The sequence below is a fragment of the Pungitius pungitius genome, chromosome 9, assembly GCF_949316345.1.
Source record: "Pungitius pungitius chromosome 9, fPunPun2.1, whole genome shotgun sequence".
NCBI lineage: Eukaryota > Metazoa > Chordata > Actinopteri > Perciformes > Gasterosteidae > Pungitius > Pungitius pungitius.
Genome location: NC_084908.1, coordinates 2351242 through 2371023, shown reverse-complemented (window position 1 = coordinate 2371023; position 19782 = coordinate 2351242). Strand labels below are relative to the sequence as shown.

At 44.2% G+C, this 19782-nt stretch overlaps 1 protein-coding gene across 2 annotated transcripts; it reads left to right on the top strand.

Moving 5' to 3' along the window:
* The first annotated feature begins 580 nt into the window (after positions 1 to 580).
* Positions 581 to 18911, top strand: ubn2a (ubinuclein 2a). 2 transcript variants are annotated; one of them, XM_037472845.2, is made up of 17 exons: positions 581 to 1146; positions 2010 to 2126; positions 2735 to 2839; positions 3603 to 3713; positions 4140 to 4237; positions 5100 to 5658; positions 6499 to 6569; positions 6885 to 7014; positions 9289 to 9395; positions 9766 to 9876; positions 10224 to 10367; positions 11133 to 11183; positions 11301 to 11343; positions 11801 to 13348; positions 13446 to 13653; positions 17620 to 17688; positions 18195 to 18911. In XM_037472845.2, exons 1-17 carry the CDS (start codon positions 844 to 846, stop codon positions 18239 to 18241), a joined length of 3822 nt encoding a protein of 1273 aa, XP_037328742.2. In that variant the 5' UTR covers positions 581 to 843; the 3' UTR covers positions 18242 to 18911. The 2 variants fall into 2 exon arrangements, with proteins under 2 accessions (XP_037328742.2, XP_037328743.2); XM_037472846.2 differs by lacking the exon at positions 2735 to 2839.
* The last annotated feature ends 871 nt before the right edge of the window (positions 18912 to 19782 follow it).

The window sequence follows — 19782 nt, the reverse complement described above, 5'->3', positions numbered from 1 at the left end:
AAAGTAAGACAAAAGATATGAGCAAATACCACAGAGGAAGGGGAAAATCTATATGAAATGCTTTCCTGCATTATTGTAATAAGGAGCAGGTATGTTACAGTTAAACTGAATATCAACAGGTGGTGAGCGGTGCACCACACTTAATCGTCTGTGGGCCAATCAACAGACAGCCAAACACCTGTCTTGCTTTCCCCGTTTAGGATTTGAGGCTTCGTGAGTGTGTCAGTGCCATTGTAGAAAAAATGAACTCAGCAATTCCCTGAATAGACCTAAAGAAAGGCTTCAAATTAAATCAGTCGATGGTTAAATGGAGATGAGGCTGGTAGTTTATATTTGAATACTCAAAGCATGTGGTGTGTGTTTCCCACAGCCCGTCCTTCACCCAGACACTTTATAAAGGTCATAATAGTAGTGACAGTTTTGTTATTATCGCCTGTTGTGAAAGGGGCGGGACCAGGATCGGGGCACACGGTGATTGGACGTGACGATGGGCCAAGTCACGATGCTTCCGTTCTGTGCCTCCGCGCAGGCGCAGTGACCCCTCTCTTCTGATATTTTATTTACTCCCAAAACCCAAGATGGCTCCCGTGAATGTCTCGTCCCCATAGCAAATCGAGGATGCAAGTAGCTGCCGTCAAACAACTTTTCCCCCACCGTCACAACCCGTGGAGTTCATTTCGTATGGTGCGGAGGAGGCCCGGACATCCGTCTAGGCACTGAGCAGCCGCCGGAGCTTCGCGAAACCTTCTTCAAGCCACCAATTTGGAGTAGTTTCGCGAAGTAGCGCTTCTCCTCGCTGTCGCCGTCTGTCCGGAGCGAGGTTCAGGCAGGCAGCTCATCCAAATGGCCGAGCCGAGAAAAGTGCAGTTTGTCACCCTCTCGGCCTTCGCCGCAGGAGCGGCCGCGGAGTCGAGGAAACGCCGGCTGGAGGAGGAGGCCGACTTCAACTTCGGCGGAACCGGGGAGGTCGAAGCAGCAACCGGGGAAGCGGGGGCTGCCAGCAACGGCCGTGATGGCAAAAACGGCGACGGGGAGAAGGCTGCAGGCGAGAAGAGGGCGACGGTGCGGCTCAACCTGTCCCTGCCGGAGCCCGACGACCGCTCCTCCGCCGAGTTTAATTACGGGGAACTCATCCAAAACCTCCAGGTAAGACCCCCGTGTTTCGCTCACGTCCCCGGGCAGGGTGACACCGGAGCTGGAGTTAATTCTGTTTGCTTTGGCAAGTGTTTGTGGAGACTTGGGGAGGGGGGGGGAAGTGCACCGTGTCCTCCCGTGGACTGGCCTGGTTGAAACTGACCATTAGTACGACTCCACACAAAAGACAGCGGCAGCAGTTCTTTTTTTTTGTTGTTGCACCACGCAGCCGTCCGGTCCACTCTGCGTGCTTTGCAACTTCTGCTGCGTCTTGCCAGATTCTGGCTTTTTTATTCGAGGGACCCCCTCTTATTCCCGCACGCGTGTACGGATTGTGCTCATCTCGTGATGCTACCTGTGTCCTGGCCAACTTGCCCAGCAACAGCCCTCATTCAAAGCCCGTGGAAGTGCCACATGCAGCTCGGCCCTGTGGCTGCGGGTGATGGATGATGGAGCATTGCTGATGGAAGTACCAGGATGTAGCACGTGAGCCAGGCGAATGTCAGAGCCGAGATCACAGGGGAGCTCGCCTCATTTGGGTGTGCTGTGCGGATGGGGATGCTCCGGGCGATCATATTATGCTTTTACATTGATGCCAAAAGCACATTGTAATCAAATGTATTTTGTATTTGTGTCCTAAAGCCATGCCAGCACAATGTTTGGCATATTGTGTTTTTCTTTTATTTTTCTATATTACGTTTGCTGCTAATATTGTTGTAATGTATTGATATTTTGTAAATTAAAAGGATCTTTTTCTTGAGGTTTTGTACTAGTCATGGGTTCCATCGAGGTGGGAGGGGCACTTGAACCATACCTCTGACATCTGATAATTCATCTTCATAATAGTCATTAATGATTTTCACTGTTTGTTCCAGGTAAAGAACAATCCCCCAAGTCTTACTTCAGTAAACAATCCCAGCGACCCCTTCAACGATGACGAGAGAGAGCGGCTCCAGGTTGAGGCCCTGGCCAAAAAGTTTGAAAATAAATATGTGAGTAATTTCTTTATCCTGAGATGTTTTTAATGTCAGAATATTGCATTGACTTATTTGTTTTTTTTGTACATTCTAATATTTACACTTGACAGTTCAAACTAAAATCTGATAATCATGTTTAAGAAACACAAAGGATTATTTGCAGGACATTCTACAGTTGAAACAACCCACTCGCAGCTGCTCTGCTTCTGAGTAATCTCGTATATATCTTTCAAGTTTTCTGTACTGCAAATCCTTCATACTTATGGACCCAGACATACATCAATACCAACATATAAAATTTGCTTGAAGGAAGTTCAAGAATTAACTCCAACATTTGTAAGGCATTGTTTGACATTTTTGTTGTACAATTTATTGATAGTTGACTGGTTCGAATTCATCCAAGATGATTATAGATGAGCATGATTGATTGATCAATCAGAATTTAGTTGTTTAATGTAGCTTTGTGTTATTCAGAGGACCAAATATTCATAAAAACATATGATGAAAGTGAGGGCGTTGTCTGAATCAAGGGCCATTTCAAGATTCGGCATAGAGTAAATGTTAGGAATTTTCAACGGAATTAAAATCCAAACTTTATATTATATTCTTAAAATATTTTTCAGGCTAACACAGAGGAGAAGAAGAAGAAGAAGGACAGAATGCAAGATTTGATTGATATAGGCTTTGGCTACGACGAGACAGACCCCTTTATCGACAACTCAGAAGCTGTGAGTGCCGCTCACTTTATTAACAATGAGATATTTCACTTATGGTTTAGTCTTTTTGCAGATACCATTTTATTTAGTTAGATGTCTCCCTTAAGTCCTAACAATAATGTTGCATATTGTTCTTTTTTCTCCCTTGTTATCTGGTGATTAATCCGCCGTCCTCGTCACATTCCTAAACTGCTGCTCTCGATTCTTGTTGTTTTGAGGTGGAGATTATTCCTCGGGTGTTGATTTGATTTCCAGCTTTGATATTTTTATACGGTGCATTCGGCGGCTCTCCTAAAGATAGACCTCTGTCCCTCCTCACAACCAACTGGAGAATGTGCTCTAAAATCATCCTCGTGACTCATAGATACATACGTGCAGTCCACACAGGGATATGTCAATGTTTTCACTGCTGTTTGTTGCTCAGGATCAGAGATCACAGTCTAACAGTAATTGCTACAGTTACTCTTTTTATGGAATCTCTGCCATTACATGATACATGTTTGCTTGTTTTGATCTGCACTCCCAAGAAGGCAGCGTCTCTTTCTTTTGATACGCTCAGTGATGGTAAAGTGTTGTACCCGGTGCCTGGAGGGACTGTGATATTTCATTCATTTTGGCGCAGAACTAGTCAAAAAGCCCAAATGTTTCACTGACCGATATTCGTTAAAAGGCTTATTTGTAAAATGTAAAAAAGAAACCATGTCACAAGATCGGCTTTGGCTGTCGTGTACAATTGTACTATAGTACCATCTGTCCTCTTTGTTATTTCTCTCAGTATGACGAACTGGTTCCTGCGTCTCTGTCCACAAAGCTGGGGGGATTTTACGTCAACACGGGCACGCTGCAGTTCAGAGCGGCCTCTGACTCCGAGCCGGAGGAGGACAAGGTGAGACTACTTGTACATGTTTGTAACAGGACATAAGGAAATGGTTATTCAAAAGTTTCAAATAACCTTCAGGCCTGGAACATTTTTATTTTATGTGTTTTTTTTTGTTTGACTTTGTGAGAAAGAGAAATGGGAGACAATATAAAACAACACAAAAGATGGTCAGTAAGGGATGAAGTCCGAAACTCATTTCCTTCATGGTGTGAACTAGCATAGAAGCGCGAATGCAGGTGGCAAACAATACTTTTTATTGGGATTGGTGAAACGTGTTGTAAAAATGTAAAACAAAATTCTCTGAAAGACACCCTGGTGCACGCTCCCTCTCATTCATTCACTCACACTCTGACAGAATTGATTGATTTTCCCTGTGCACTGTCTCTCGTCTGCTTCTTTGAGTTAAGGAGTGTGTGCACGCTATCATTTCAGAACTCTAATGACAACAAAGAACAGGTAATGAAGAAGAGGAAAAAGAAGGATGTGAATGACCTGGAAGACGAGGAGAAGAACAAAGAACCTAGTCAAGGGTGAGTCATAACAGAATATCATTGTCTGTCTTGGTGGTTGTCTTGTGTCAGTTTATGAATTTATTCATATGAGGGTTTTTTGTTTTTATTAAAATGGCTCATGAGAAGCTCAGCCTGCTGCCGTGTTTCTACATTTTCTACGCATCTGTAAAATAAACCTTTTTAAGAAAATCTACCACCTTATCAAATAAGTCATAATCATTAGTCCCAGTAATTTAAAAAGAAAATGTCACATAGACATTCAAAGTTATTTAAAGGGCAGTTCCTCTCCTATGCTTTAAAGGCGCACATGTGATGATGCATTTGTCCGCTCTTTACTTCGCTAATAACCCACCTCCCAGTGTGATATTATACTCTTGTGCTTTTGTGCGGATACTCTCGTACATCTATCATGAGCAAGGGAATCTGACTGTGACTTGCTCTTAGCTGCTGTGACAAGCCAACCACCAGAAAACTCCATGGTCCATGCTCAGATAGGCCAAACACACGCCACCTCTCAGGGTATTCTCCAAAAATAGAAAAGAAAAAAACACACCGTTCCTCTTCTAACACTTAGATAATATATTGTGATACAAGCAATGGAACACTGTAGAATGTAAACACGCATACACATGTTTTGGTCATTCTCTGTTGGTACAGAAAATATTGAGTGACATCTTGACAAATCCAGAGACAACTGCACACCGAAGACCTGGAAATAGAACACTGATTAAATCATGTGAACAAGCAGATTGTCTCCCAGGTTTCGTCTGAATGAAGCGAAACAAACTACTGATGCAGTTTGAGGACCAGTCTCACAATTCTTTTAAAGCACGTTCAAAACATTTTATCAACTTGGAACTGCTCTGCTCTCCTCCAACAGAGTACCAGCTCTAACCCTCCAGCGGCCGGAGAAGAAGAAGAGAAAGAAGCTGATGAAGGACTCTCTGTACCTGGCAGCCATGCTCCGCCGCTTCACCCGTGAGAAGGAGGAGATGAGGAAGACAAACGCAAACGTGGCCCCCCCCGGTTTGCCAGGAGCTGTGGCCAACAAGTTACACTCCACCAACTCAAAGAACCACCTGTTGGCCTCCAACTCCACTCCTCTGCAGGGCAACACGGCGAGCAGCGACTTGTCACTGGCTGACCTCACCTCTGACCCCGCTGTGATGTCGCTGCTAGGCTCGGCCAATGAGAAAGAACTGCAGGATCTCCTAGGCGACCTAGACTTTAGCTTGGCGGACACTGAGCAGCAGCATGCAATGGCGGCCGCCAGGGAGAATGGCATTCTGGGAGTTGGTGTTCCAGGCTCTAAAGGAGCCGCAGCAGGAGGAAGCGGCCATGGGCGAGGCCTGGGGCCCTCCAGCGGACTGTTTTCTCCGCCTCTGCTGCCCGATGGACTGCCTGCTCCTCTTATTAAACGGATCGAGGACCTGCGGGCGGTGAGTCGACTGTGGGCGGCTGAAACACAAATGCCCGTCGAGAAAGTAGCCCTACATGTTCACTGAGAATAGGCTCCTAAAAAGCTTGGGAGTAACAAGGCCCCAAGCTGAACCCTCAAGGTGTTTTATTGCACTGAAACAGCAGGGTCGGTTCTAATTTTCTCCTTGCTTTTATTTCTTGTGGAAAAGGCAAAAACCGCCATAGAGAGGCAATTGAAAAGGATGATTCATGAGAACTACACAGAGTTGAAGAAGAGAAGGAGGAGGGAGCCAGAGACATAAATAAAGCCATCGATTTTCTTTTTTTGGAGCTTCCAAAGATAATGAAATAAATAAATATAGGGACTGCTTGGGAGATTCAAACTTGGCAAGGGGAATTGATGAAAGGAAGAGTCCCTTGTCATGTAAAGATTTGGCGTCAGCCAAGTAAAAACAAATTTCCTTTTTTTACATTTGAGTTGTGTGACCCTGAGCGAAGATATATATATATATATATATACACACTTCGCTCAGGATCACACAACTCAAATAATGAGTTGAATTGATTATGAGCATTGACCTGGAATAAAGCCCAACACATGCTGTTGTCATTGGTTGATACTTTCTGATTGATCAGGGAGCGTTTGGGCACTCAAATGATCCTGGAAGGTTCCTGTGATCAACAGGTGGATTTATTTGTAGTCTTTTTAATTAATGCTCAAATTGCCCCAGGAAGATGGTTTTTGTTAGAGTTTGACGGACTGCTAGATTGAAAGTAATCTGGTGTTTGGGTGTAAAGTGTCTGAAGGCGTATTTGCAGTCTGGAACAGTCAAATGCTGACTCAACTTTTTCTCCCAAAGGCCTCGCGGCAGTTTGATCAAGAGGGCAGGAAGAAATTTTTCACCTTGGACATGAATAACATTCTCCTGGAGTGAGTAGGACAGCTTTTAAATCCCAGCACACTTCTCCCTCTCAGATTTCCCTCAACACCTCTCTTGCTGTCTTTTGTTTTTGTCTCCGTCTCTCGTTGTCTTTGTTGCGTCTCATTTACTTTTTCTCCTCCCGTTTTTTTCAACTTAATGTTCACCCTTTGCTCGCTTTGCACAACTACGCGTTATTCTTCCCCAAATCACTTTTATTTTGTCACTGCCTCCCATCATGTTTTTGTTTTTTTCTCCCTTTCAAACTCCACCGCCATAACTTTCCATTTTCACAGTTGTGACTCTTCCTCTCTCTCTCCTCTCAGCATTGAGTTGCAGGTGCAGGAGCAGCCTCCTGATGTGCGCTTAAGCATCTACTCGCACATGGAGGCGTTTGTGCCGTGCAACAAGGAAGCCCTCCTCAAACGCCTGAAGAAGCTCAGTCTCAACATCCAGGTAAGTGAGGCTTATCTCTGGAGGAGGCGCTTCTAGACTCCTTCTACTGGTGGGAGAGTAAGATGTGCTGGTTGGTCACCAACATAGTTTGTGTGCAGTGATCAGAGCCCCCCAACAACAATATGGAGGCCAACCTTTGGGGAAAGGAAAGCCAATACCAATCCAATGCCACTATGCTCATATCACATGAACTGCCCAGCGGTAAACATGTAATGATGAGTGATGTGGAGTAGGCTGCACAGTCTGCAAGTAGCAACTCCTGGATTTGTGTGGCATCGTTCCTCCCGATTTACAACCAGATTATTGCCACAATTCCACTTTTATTCAAAGCGACTTTCATTGCATTTTTAAGCCATGGTTTACATTTGCCTGGGGAGCAGATCGGGGTTGGGTGTCTTGCTCAGGGACGCTTCATCACATGACATGTAGCAGCCGTAGGGTTGGGTATCGAGAATCGATTGGAATCGGGACTAGCTTTGCGATTGACCCGGTATCGTTCAAAAGTTTAAAATTCGATTCCTAGTTTCGATTCTCAGTCCGCCGGCGCCGACCGGAAATAGAAACCGCTCAACACCAACGAAGAAGCGTCCACCGGAAGTGTTAGCATAACAGCGCGGTCGAACATGGATAGCGTGCGTCGGCGGTCCAAAGTGTGGTTACACTTTTCGAAACAAACCGAAAACTCTGCAAAAAACTCCAGGTTATTGTGAAGTTGTGACGAATCAGACGAGTGTGCGCGCGGGTGCCGGGTGGCCAGAGCGGAGCTGTCCTATCTGTTAAAATGAGCAGTGAGGATGAAAAGATTGTGCTAGCACTCCCCGCGTCGACCGCTAGCCCCCCCCCCCCCCGACCGCTAGCACCCCCCCCCCGTCAGCGGAAGTGTCCCTGATTTGGGGTTGGGAGAGTTGGGCCCCCTATGTGTGCCCCGTCTGTGACGCGCTGCACCGACCGTCCTCCGCTGCCTCTTCCTCTGGCTCCAAGGGTCCATCAGTGGGAGCAAGGTAACGTTTAAGTACCTGCAGTATCATGGTGTAAATGTGTTTTTGTGAGGTTTCAAAAATAAAGCTCTCTTGAGGAAAGTGTACCCCTGTTAAAATATATTCATAATTTATGTTTATACAATATTCAAGTTCATAGTTTGATATTTATATTGTAGTTGAAAACAGCCCTGTTAGAAATTCATAGTAAAGTTAATAAAAAGTTCATAGAATTAACATTGATGGAGACTATTTCCTTCAGAAAGACCCTTGGTTAGCTAGCTTATTTAAAATATCTTAAACTTTTTTGACCCTGCCTCTTAAAAGAATCTGAATCGAGAATCGCTGGGAACCGGAATCGAAACAAGGAATCGGAATCAGAATCTGAATTGTTCAAATTCAAACGATACCCAACCCTAAGCAGCCAGGGTTTGAACCGGCAAACCTAATGATTCCTGGCTCAGCCGCTCTACCCCTTTCTCCATGGTTGTCCCAAAGAGATTCTACAGCAACTTCTACCAATGTAAAATGGCTGAACTCTGTTGAGCACAGTAAAGTGCGCTGTTATCCTTTTGATAAAGAATTCAAATTTGAGCACAGGTAACGATTTTTTGGGGGAAAATCCATCTTCAGTGCAGTTTCCAAATGATAGGACACCAGATGTTGATGTCCAGCTGTGGGCGATATGCACTTTTTAGTTTTGTCAGTATTTATAAACAGTGGAGTTTTCCTCACTGTTCTGACCAGTTTTTCTATTAATTAGTTTCTATTTTACTGCTTCATACGACTGATTTGCAATGTTCTCCTTTGGCCCTCATGCTCTGCTATGACCACACAAATATTTGGAAAATGATCAGAAATAACAATCCGAATATATCCTTCAAACCAGCTTTTTTTCTGAGCTGCTTCGTTTGAGCTCCTGTTTTAAAAAACTCACCCTCCAGTTCCTCCACATTATTTGTGCCCCTTAATGTAGCTTTTACTCCTCCGACATCATCTCTGCTCCAGTTGTTAATGTGCAGGGATCTCCGTGTAGGCCGACTACTGCAATGGCTGCCACTGAAAACTGGCTTTTAAATGTGTTTTTTCACGGACCATTACAGCAGCAGTGTTGACTAACTGCATCAACAAACTCCCCCACTCTCTGCCTCTTTGACTCTTCCCGTTGATGCCCCTTCTTCCTCTTTATCGTTTCTCTATTCTTCTGCACTTGACTTCAATTTTCTCCCTCCAACCTTTCTTGTTTTCCCCCAACTTTCTTCTCTTTTTTTCACAACTCTTTCTCTCTCCCTCTCAGGATGACCGTCTACGGACGCCGCTGTTGAAGCTGAAGCTGGCTGTGTGTAGTGTGATGCCGGAGCAAATAGCCAGATACAACATGGACTGCATGGCCAGGGTTGCAAAGTAAGTGTATTTTTGTTGTTGTGGTTGATTGTTTCAAGTAAAACATTGAATAGGTGAAAGCAAACTCCTATGCCCTGATTTTCACCACCTTCTGCCTAGGCTATATTACATGTTATGTTTATAGATTACAGACATTCATGTTTAGTATGTTAATTAATATATACATTAGAGTACACCTTAGCTTTATTTTTCATTTAAGGGTGAGCTGCTTTAAATAGGTCCGGTTTCTACACACCTTTACCTGTCACTGAACACTCAAACCATAAACCTACAAGACTGTAGAAATCATTCAGGTTATACAAAAGAGTTTCTTCAAGCCACTTGTGAGCGTGTTCTTGTATGTTTACATACTGCTGACTGTTTCCTGCAGGCAGCAGTCAGGAGAGGGCGATAAGAATGGTTCAGAGGAAGAAGATGAGGAAAAGCCTGGGAAAAGGGTGATGGGGCCGCGGAAGAAGTTTGCCTGGGACGACAAGCTCAGGTAAAGTACCTACAATACCCACAATTCAAAGCAACCCCTGATGTCTGTTATAAGACTATGTGTGTTATTAAAGTTTTGTAGGAAAGCTTTGAATGCTTGAATGTTGGACCACGGAGTGCTACTGTCCATATAATTACAAACCCTTGAGGGTGACTTTCTGCTCAGCTGCTTTTCAATCATCATTCATTTTTGTAACTGCCTCGACATTCCAGGAATTGTTTATTAATCACCTCTGACTCCTTGAAGAATAACAGTCTTTACCATTGTCATTATGTGCCCAAAATGTAGAGCCTAATTTGTACTTTAATAGTGAAGATTTGCGTTGAATTGAACATTTGTGTCTGCAGGACTCTGCTGTGCAGCTTGGTGCGAGTGAAGCTGAGCTGCTACGAGATGGAGAACCAGTGCTCTCTGTCTGTGGAGGACTACCTCAAGGCCTTCCTAGAGAATGAGGTCAAACCACTATGGCCTAAGGGCTGGATGCAGGCCAGGTGTGTGTGTGTGTGTTTTTATGCGTGTTGTGTTTAAATAGACGTGATGTGTATCAGCCGGTGAATACATTAATTCATGGTGATGAGGCAGTTGTAAATAGCGGGATGGTGCTCATTTCTTTACTTGTAACGATAACGCACATTAATCAACATTTCTGTCAATGGCAATAATTTTTAAACTGCAAAACCAATGAGCACAATCAGCGCACAAGTTAAATGGTGCAAAACATTGATGCAACAATACATTCATCCTAGTTCACTACCTGCAGCCCAACCAGTGCTCAGTTGAACAGAGCTGAATGAGTAATACTGGTAATTAAAATATTCTGCACACATTAGTGGGGAAGAGGAATTATAATGGTGTAAAAGGTTAATAAATTATTAATATTGGTTGAGATGTTAAGTATGTGATATTATTTTTCTAACCTTTGAGCTATATCTATTAAAAGGTAAGCCATGCAAGGCAACGTCAAAGCCATATTTTCTTTAGAAATAAATGCTTTCTGATTAATCTTCACATTCCCAATATTTCTGTTGGCTGGTGGGTGGTAGTTACTTGTTTAACTTTGTTCCCACTAAGATAAATTAGTGGGAACACTTAATACATATAGTGGCAACAATAAGCAAATGTATAAAACAATATTTAAAACACTTTGAACTTCCGCAGAGGATCCTTTTGTGTCCACTTATCTCTACTTTTACGCTTGTGTTGCTCGTGAAACACAAGTGTTCCATTTATTTTTTCTACCGATTTGCTCCGCTCAGGATTCTGCTCAAGGAGAGTCTTGCTGTTCACAGTCACCTCACTGGAAACCTGTAAGTATTTACATACAAGTGTCCTCAATAACACACTGCTACATTCTATGGGGAAAACAGGGTTTTCATTTTTATTTTGGCTTGAATTGTAAATTGTGAAAATTCTGTTCAATACAGAGTCAAGAGGAGAATGGTGCCTGGACAGAAGGCCAAAGCCAAGGTGAGTGACAGCTCTATATGATATCTATATGATATATACTACTATAACATCTACTATATAATATATATATATAAGCCTTCCATTATGATACTGTGGTCAATGCTTTGTAGTGTGTCTTTATTATTTCTGTCTATGTTTTATCTTTAACTGAATGGTTCCAAACCATAGCTGGGGGCTTTGACAACATTAACAAATAAAGGCCAAAAAAAACAGCTAAATCTTTATTATTATACGCATTTCCACAGCCAAGAATCCTGTTCTAATCACCACTAGATATTAAAGTAAAAATAAAGGGGACCAGTCATGTCGATAAATGGATTTGCTTCTCCGCTGAAATGTCACATATTTTATTATGTCTGTCTGAGTTTCCATTAACTGGAAAATAGAATTTAAAAAAATTAACTGAGGCCTGGCTCCTCCGGCCTCTGAGCTACTGACACTGATCACATGTCTTCAGGAGGGTCTTTGGATCCACAAACCACCTGCAATGATGACCTCCACCCTGCCTCAGCCCTCCTGCGCGTCCTCTCTGAGCTCCACCCGCCAGGCCCCCTCCTCTGCCTCGCCTCCGGAGCCCATCTGCCTGTCGGACTCGCTAGATGAGGATCTGACTGCTCCTTCTCTGGACTCCATCTCCCACGCACTGGCCCTCCTTAGCAACGCGTCGAAGGGCCTTGGCCTCTCGGACAGCCCCCTGTCGCCCCCACCCCTGCAAATGCCCACCTCTTCTCCTCCCCCCGTCACTCCTCATTACCCCTCGGCCTCCCAGCTTTCTGCCTCCCTAGCATCAACGACGCAGCAGCATTCCCTCCCGAAGGCGGAGGCCACTCCCCTGGTGTCTGCTGGGAACATGACGACGACAATAACAACGCTACCGACCTCCTTTTCTACCTCCTCTTCATCGTCTCCAGCCGCTTCCTCCTTGGCTCGTGTGCAGGCAGCCGGCCTGTCGCTGGCTTCCAGGACGGCAGTTGGTCCTTTCGGCCTCATTAAAGCATCTGGCACCATGAGCCAAACCCAAACCCAGACTCAGAGACTTGTTACCATGGCATCGCCCAATCACAGGCCCAGCCTGGCGATGGGCGTTGGCGGCAAGATGCAACCCCATCCGTCCCCGTCACCCCCGAAGCAGCGCCCTCCGCCCACCGCTTCCCCGCTACTGCCCCCCCATCAGAAGGGCTTTGTTAGCCCGGCGGGGATGCTGGGAGCTATGGGAGCCCCTCAAGGACTGGCCAAGAGCGGTGCCAAAGCCAGCAGCAACGGCAGCGTGAGCAGCAGCATCACGCCGTCGTCCTCCCCCTCCCCCTCCCCACTGTCCCGCTCTAGCTCCATCACCCACGCTGTCCTGCAGTCCTTCTGCCCTCAGTCCACGGTGGCCTCCTCAGCGTCCCCCACCTCGCATACCTCACACTCCTCTCAAGGTAAATCCCACGCTCATCACCACCACCACCACCACCACCAGGCTAACTTTATCACACCCATGCAGGCCACCCTCACCAAGTCCTCCCACAGCAGCAACTCCTCTCCCATCATCAAGCTCACCCCCCGGCCCCCCGCACCCACCCCACCTCCCTCCTCCTCACCGTCCCCGTCATCTTCGCCCTCACACCCGCTCTCCCATCAAATGATCCCCAGCCAACAGCAACAACACCAGTACTCCCCCAAAACCCCCAAAACCTTTCGCCCCCCCCCGTTTAGCGTGTCGGGCGGCGGGCAGGTGAAGCAGACGCAGGGACACTTCAGTTTCGCCGGAGGCCAGAAAGCTCAGTCCACGACGAGCACCAGTAGCAGCCTCGTCAACAACTCCATCATCAGCAAGGGGGTCATTTCCACCGCGTACAGCCGCCCAGACAGAGCGCCCCTGTCCTCGGCGCCTTCGGTCTCGGCCAATCACGGGCAGAGGCAGAGGGAGAGGGTGGTGGGTGGGGCTGCCCAGAGCTCGAAGGCGGGAAACAGTTGGGCTGCTTCAGGAGCCACGTCCTCCACAACATCACACCTCTCACAGGTTTGTTTCTTTTGGAGAAATGAGAATAAAATGTTCATCATAAGCGTTACGTTCCTGAATAAGTGAAGAAATGAACCCGTTGTGTCGTTTCGTGAAGGTATCGACAGCAGGCGCTTCCCTACTGGGGAGCCCCTCCGCTCTGCCGCTGGGCTTTGGGATGCTGGGAGGCCTGGTTCCAGTCTCGCTGCCCTTCCAGTTCCCCCCGTTGCTCAATTTCAACCCTGCCGGAGCCCCAGGGATCGCTGGCATGGCCTCAGCCCCCAGTTCCAACTCAGGATACACCATAGCACAGAGCGACCTAATGGGTGAGTGCACATGCAACCTGTGAGTGTGTGGCCCTTAACATTAATTAAGAGAAAGAAGGGAGCAACTTTGTCATTTTAACCCACAGATAAAATAATTCAGGAACATTTCAATTTAAAGGAAAATGTTGTTAATATCTTATAACTGGGTCTGTCCAGTGTAAGATTTAGTCTAATTTCAAAATGTGCGATTCATTACTTAATTTGTTTTAATTTTCTCTACCTATAACTCTTTGTGTCTGAATAATTGTTTAAAAGACAAAAACTATCTGTGAATAAGTCTTTTTGATTTCCCTGCATTGTTACTAAGAATCATGCCATTGGTTTTCTTCTGAAGAGGTAAAGATCTTAAATAAACATGTAACGAATTGTTTGTTTGAATACACTAGACACCCAATACAAAGCTGCAGAGTAGCTCATTAAAACCAGCAGTAAAATAAATAAATAATTTTAACCATTTTTAAAAGCGGAGATCACCACGTCAGGCAGAAAAAGAGGATCGGGGCGCAGTGGAATGGTGTCGTATCGTATGGAGGATCCGATAGAAGTTACTAATGTGGAGGAGGGGCCGAACTTTTTAAAATAGTCCGTACTTCTCAAAGCTCAGTAAATTCTATTCATCTAGTACTCAACAGGTGAAAATTCCAGTTCAAGTTTTTAGAGTTTGTTTCCATTTGGATTTTGTCTAAAGGTTGTTTCACAAGCCACCCACATGTAATACAATATTAATAACCATTGGTTGGACCATGGGATTGTTCAAAATAAACCACAGAGCATATTTCCATCTTAAATGAAGCAACACATTGCTCATTGACATACTTTTGGTCAAACAATGAGGTTCTATGACACAGAACATTATCCAATTTTAGATAAAAGACATTCAGTTAATTCATTGTTGGTTTGGTATTTGGTTCATTGACAACAAGAATATAGAATTTCACCACAATCCGTATCTTTAATCAGGTATTTTTTGTTCTCCCTAATATTTTGGTCAATTATAATGTATATTTTGTAGTTTTGTTTTAACCAGCATCTTGCTTTGCATGGATTCACACAGATGAAAATACAGCTCTGATTGAAACACTGAATTCGACTGACGTCTGTGGCCTGAAGGTTCAACCAGTTAAAAACAACAAACGCATAACAAAGAGCAATTAATCACAGGTTTTATACTTGTTAAATATTCTTTACTGTTTCATATTAACTTCGGTTAATTGAAGGTGACCATAACTTTAGTTTAAATTAGGGCCGGGACTTTAGCGCGTTAATTATGATTAATTAATTACGATGTGAATTAAGATTAATTTCACAAAAAATAACACATTAAACATTTTTTACGCATTTTTACACTTATTTTTTGCACCGCGGAACGTTTCTCACTGGATGAGTTACGGAGGACCGATTATACTGGAGCACCAACTAGCGTCCATGACTTCAGACAACAACAAACCACAGTGAACATGAACGAAGAAGCTGACGAGACCGTGTCGTGTGGCCCCGTGAATGGGACATCTTATTATAATAAACACACGGATGGAAGCGTCGATAAGAGCGTGGTTGTGTGCAAGCTACGCAACAAGGAATTCACATCGAGCCTCAAGTATCACCTCAACGCTAAACAATTAGCAGCTAGCGTAGACTTACAAGGACCCACACCCAACCCACACTGCACCAGCTAACTGGTTTAAGGACCAGGGTAACTAAGTCCACGTCTGAAAAAATAACCAATGTTCTAAATGTACTATTGTACTACTATAAGTATTGGTCTACTTAAAAAAACCTAGTTTACAGAAGGTCTACTTACCTATAGGCTACCTGAATTTCTGAAAGTACTATATTTCTAAATATGCTATTTCTACACTTGTCTGCTGCAATTGGTTGAACAAAAATAAAAATCCATGTGAAATTAATTAGATTAACTTTAAACCTTATCTGGGTTCAACCCTCAAGGGACATGGTGGCTCTTCCTAAACCCTTTTTTAGTTTTGGGTAACTGACATTTATAAAAAATCATAATGGGATATTGCCCCAGAGACGGATTGGTGCATCTTGGAGGATCAACCATGCTATTCATCCTTCCTGCATTGGTAAAGGCACAAGTGAGTTGAATTTTAATGTAACAGAGAATTGGAGGGTGGATGCACTAACAAGGGTAGACAAATCTACGCCCTGTGCCAGACTGTCAGTTTAAGGTTGTCCACAGGATGCCCTGAAGTAGACAAACATGTGATTGTCTTGAAAAATGCCCTCAGAGGCTGTAATAAGTTTCATGTCAGTGTGACCACTGAATGAGACACATCTGCTCATCTTTACTGACTCATCCGGCCTTCTCTCCCGTCAAAAAGGTGGAACCCTATAGGCTACGTAGCATGGCTAATAAGTGCTAAAAGGCTAAAGCAAAGCAATTAACATCAAATTCAATTCATCATTCAAGACAATGCCATCATAACTCAAGTGAACGCGCCTTGTGTTTCTGCGTAACCCCTAGGGTTCACTTCTCTGAAACAACCAGTGGGGACAATGCCCCCACTACTACCTCCGCAGTAGTGCGCTCAAGACTTGGCGGGTGGGATTTGAACCCACTGGCGGTGCGCACAGAGGCTTTCGGCACCCTGCACTCACCCCTACACTACCAGTCCTGGTCACATTTTGGCAACTTTGATTCTCCTATTTAACCTTGAGCATGTGAGTTAAAGCTCAAAACTCTTTTTAAATGCTATTTCCACATCTGGGCTTGAACCCACAACCTTCAAGTACAGTGCAGGGGCTTATGTCAGCAGCTCTTCCACTGTGCTACTTCACCACACACAAGTCAACCCTTTGTTTGTTGTATTTAACCTCGAGATTGCTACTCAAACCTGAAGTAAAGCCAAAGGCTCAAACCCAGGACTGGGCTTGAACCCACAACCTTGAAATGCAGTGCAGGCTTGTGGCAGGAGCTCTTCCGCTGTGCTAATTCACCACACTCTAACCAATCCTTTGTTTGTTGTATTTAACCTTGAGATTGCTACTCAAACCTGAAGTAAAGCCAAAGGCTCAAACCCAAGACTGGGCTTGAACCCACAACCTATAAGAGTAAGGACAGTAGCTCCTCAGCTCTTGTGCTGCACTACCTCACCATGCACAAATTACATTTCTGTTTCTCGTATTTAACCTTGGGACTGCTACTCAAACCTCAAAACTCTTTCAAAGCAGAAGTGATGTCTGCATGAAGGGGCGTGAACCCACAACCTCAGACGGCAGGTTGGACCCTGCAGCCCTTCAGTTGTTCCCTTGTGCTATTCAAGCACATGCCTCATTGTGTCCGTTTCTTATATTGGACCTTGGGATTGTTTACTAAACCTCAAAACTGTTTCAAAGTTTACAGTTTGAAGCCCTGACTGCAACCCAACCTTCCTTCTGAGAGAGCAGGTTTGAACTCAGGATCCTCCACACTTCAGCCTTCCTGCTATCTCCCTGCACTGTTCCACCACACACCTGTTGATGCTTTTGAATCCAACCTCAATTCTCATAGATTCTCAGGCTGGAATCCACAACACACTTGTCTGCTGGAATTGGTTGAACAAAAATAAAAATCCATGTGAAAAAAATTACTTCTCACTGTTCTCAGGTCAAATATTTATGCAATTAAAATGCGATTAATTTCGATTAATTAATTACAAAGCCTCTAATTAATTAGATTAATATTTTTAATCGAGTCCCGGCCCTAGTTTAAATACTAAATAGATTTAAGAAATGAGAGAGATTTGTTGTGTGTGTTGCACAATCTACATTTTTGATTCATAAACTAAGTCTCCATGTTGTGAAACTCGCTGCCCTCTGACTTCGACCCCCTCCTTCGTTGCTGCTCTTATTCATCATTGCCCCGCCCCTTTGCCTCATGTTTTCCATGTTCTCTCTGGTTGTGGTTGTTGTTGTTGTTGTTGTTGTTGCCTTCCACTTCCTCATCTCCCCTCCATCTCTCCTCAGATCTGTATAAGAGTCTCCAGTCAGGGTCGCAGGCTGCCCTACCTCCTCACTTGCAGCTTGCTTTCTCAGGTAATCTGCATTCCTCTTTTCGTCCTCTATCTGTCTGTCAAATGGACCCGTCCTCTGCTCGGCTGCTTGGTGTTTGCTGCGTAACCTTCAGTTTATTTGGTGTTTAGCGTGTGTTGTGTTGGTCCTCTGTAGCGCAGTAGACGCATGCTGTAAAGATTCTGAAGATGACATTTTTCAGGGAATTGACAAATACACAATGAATATTGTTTTGTTTTTTTCTGTGATGTCCAGATGATTCTTTGATTTGAGAGCAGCTGCATGAATAACATTCTACTTGCATGAAATATTAGAAACATTTGGGGCTGATGTCCACCATGAATGTTTGTAGCTTCATGTGTGGCTGAACTAAAGGGCCCTGCTTAGACCCTTCAGGAACTAAATGATGCACATGAAATCAGTATGTTGGAAGAAATGAACATACCATGAAACGGGACATATTTATTCACAGAGAGAGACAGTAGCACCAGTTCAATGTTTATTGAGTTATCTAAATCTTCTCCACTCAGATGCGAACCAAAGCCAGGGTGGAGACATGAAGAGGAAACCCCACTGACCAATAACTGCACAGGAGGCCCACACCAGCAGGGTGACATCACAGCCTCCTGGACACATCCACCAATAGGAATCTTCACTTTGACTGATACAGTACGAGAGGGCGGGGCTCCACTGCCTCTTTTATAAATGGACCTAACGGAAAATCGGTTTATACAAGCTACAAGTGGCAATGATTCATTATTTTAACTGTATTTTCCAATGAACCGGGTATGAGAACAAGACAGAGTGAATGACGAGAACACCCTTTCACTTTAGTTCAGCTTATTTTTTTGTCAACATGTTTACATATGTCCGACCTTGATCACTGTGGAATGCGTGTGAGCGAGGTGGTGATACAGATTAGAGTAATAGTATGCTACGTAATATAAGTTGTATTTAAGCTTATGTGGAATAACAGGACTTGTTCTTGCAGTACAAAAAAAAAAAAAGATTATTTCCTTTTGGTCTCAGATGTGGGAAACTTAGTGTCCGTAGAAAATGTATTATTACTTACACAAGTTATTATTTACACCTCTGCTCCCACAAATGACTGTTAAGTAGTAGCTTAAATTGATATTGATAAATTATTTGTAATTTACACAGGGACAAACACACATGTGTGAGTGTTTATGAATGAGCGACACAGCGAGAGCGAGCGTGAGTGGTGAAGTGTGTGTGTGTGTGTGTGTGTGTGTACATAAAAAAACACAATATACTGTTAATCTCTTTCCAGATTATTCTGTATGTTCTGGGTGGAGACGTATACCTTCTCTTCACAATAATGAGCGAGCGTAAGTTTGATGCCCCTCTCTTGCTCAGTGTGTTTTGGTGCTGTTTAATCACACTGGACCTTTTCTGGAAAAAAGACTTGAATTGACAAAGTTTTGGGCTCTTGTGAGTAGAGGAGCCTCCTGTGAGAGAGGGGAGAAACGTCAAGATTGTAGCCTACTTTTTCATTTTTTATTTTTATTTTAGCTAAAATGGATCTATTTTCTTTCTCTGCTTATTAACTCAATCCAACTTAATATAACACAACGCCTTAGTTTGTATTGAAACGTATGAAAAAGATCTATGCAGGACTGTAAAACGCTCAATGCAAAAGTGCAGGTCGTCGCTTGGCTTTCAAACCTCTACTCAACTAGTCTGCATCTCTGGAGCTGTAAATGTTTGTAGATGTTCTGTCCATCGACACTTCTGTTTTTCTGGGGCAGGTTCAGTCAGATCGGGAAGTAAATGCTGAGTCCGGTCTGCACACCGGGCATCTCATCGCTTCTTTCACTAAGTATTTGAAGTTGAGGGGGAAAAGTTTGTTTTCCCGCCTTCATTGCAAGCAGGTACGAGACGAGAAGTTAGAATCGAGGATGTCCGACACTCCGTGTTAATAACTTACCAAACACAAACTGTTTGGAAAATGGCTGCAACCTCTTAAATCAGTACATACACTAAATTGATCGAGCTAATCCGGTGCAGCTACACGTTAGCATGGGGCTAACCTCTTTGGAACGATGTGTACGTGACACTAACTACAGTCCCACACAATCTGTCTGTGTGCCGGGATGC

Coding starts and splice junctions, on each gene's coding strand:
- ubn2a (XM_037472845.2), top strand. CDS start 844: ATGGCCGAGCCGAGAAAAGTGCAGTTTGTCACCCTCTCGGCCTTCGCC. Junction 10,368..11,132: donor AAGGGCTGGATGCAGGCCAG/GTGTGTGTGTGT, acceptor TGCTCCGCTCAG/GATTCTGCTCAAGGAGAGTC. Junction 11,344..11,800: donor GACAGAAGGCCAAAGCCAAG/GTGAGTGACAGC, acceptor ACATGTCTTCAG/GAGGGTCTTTGGATCCACAA.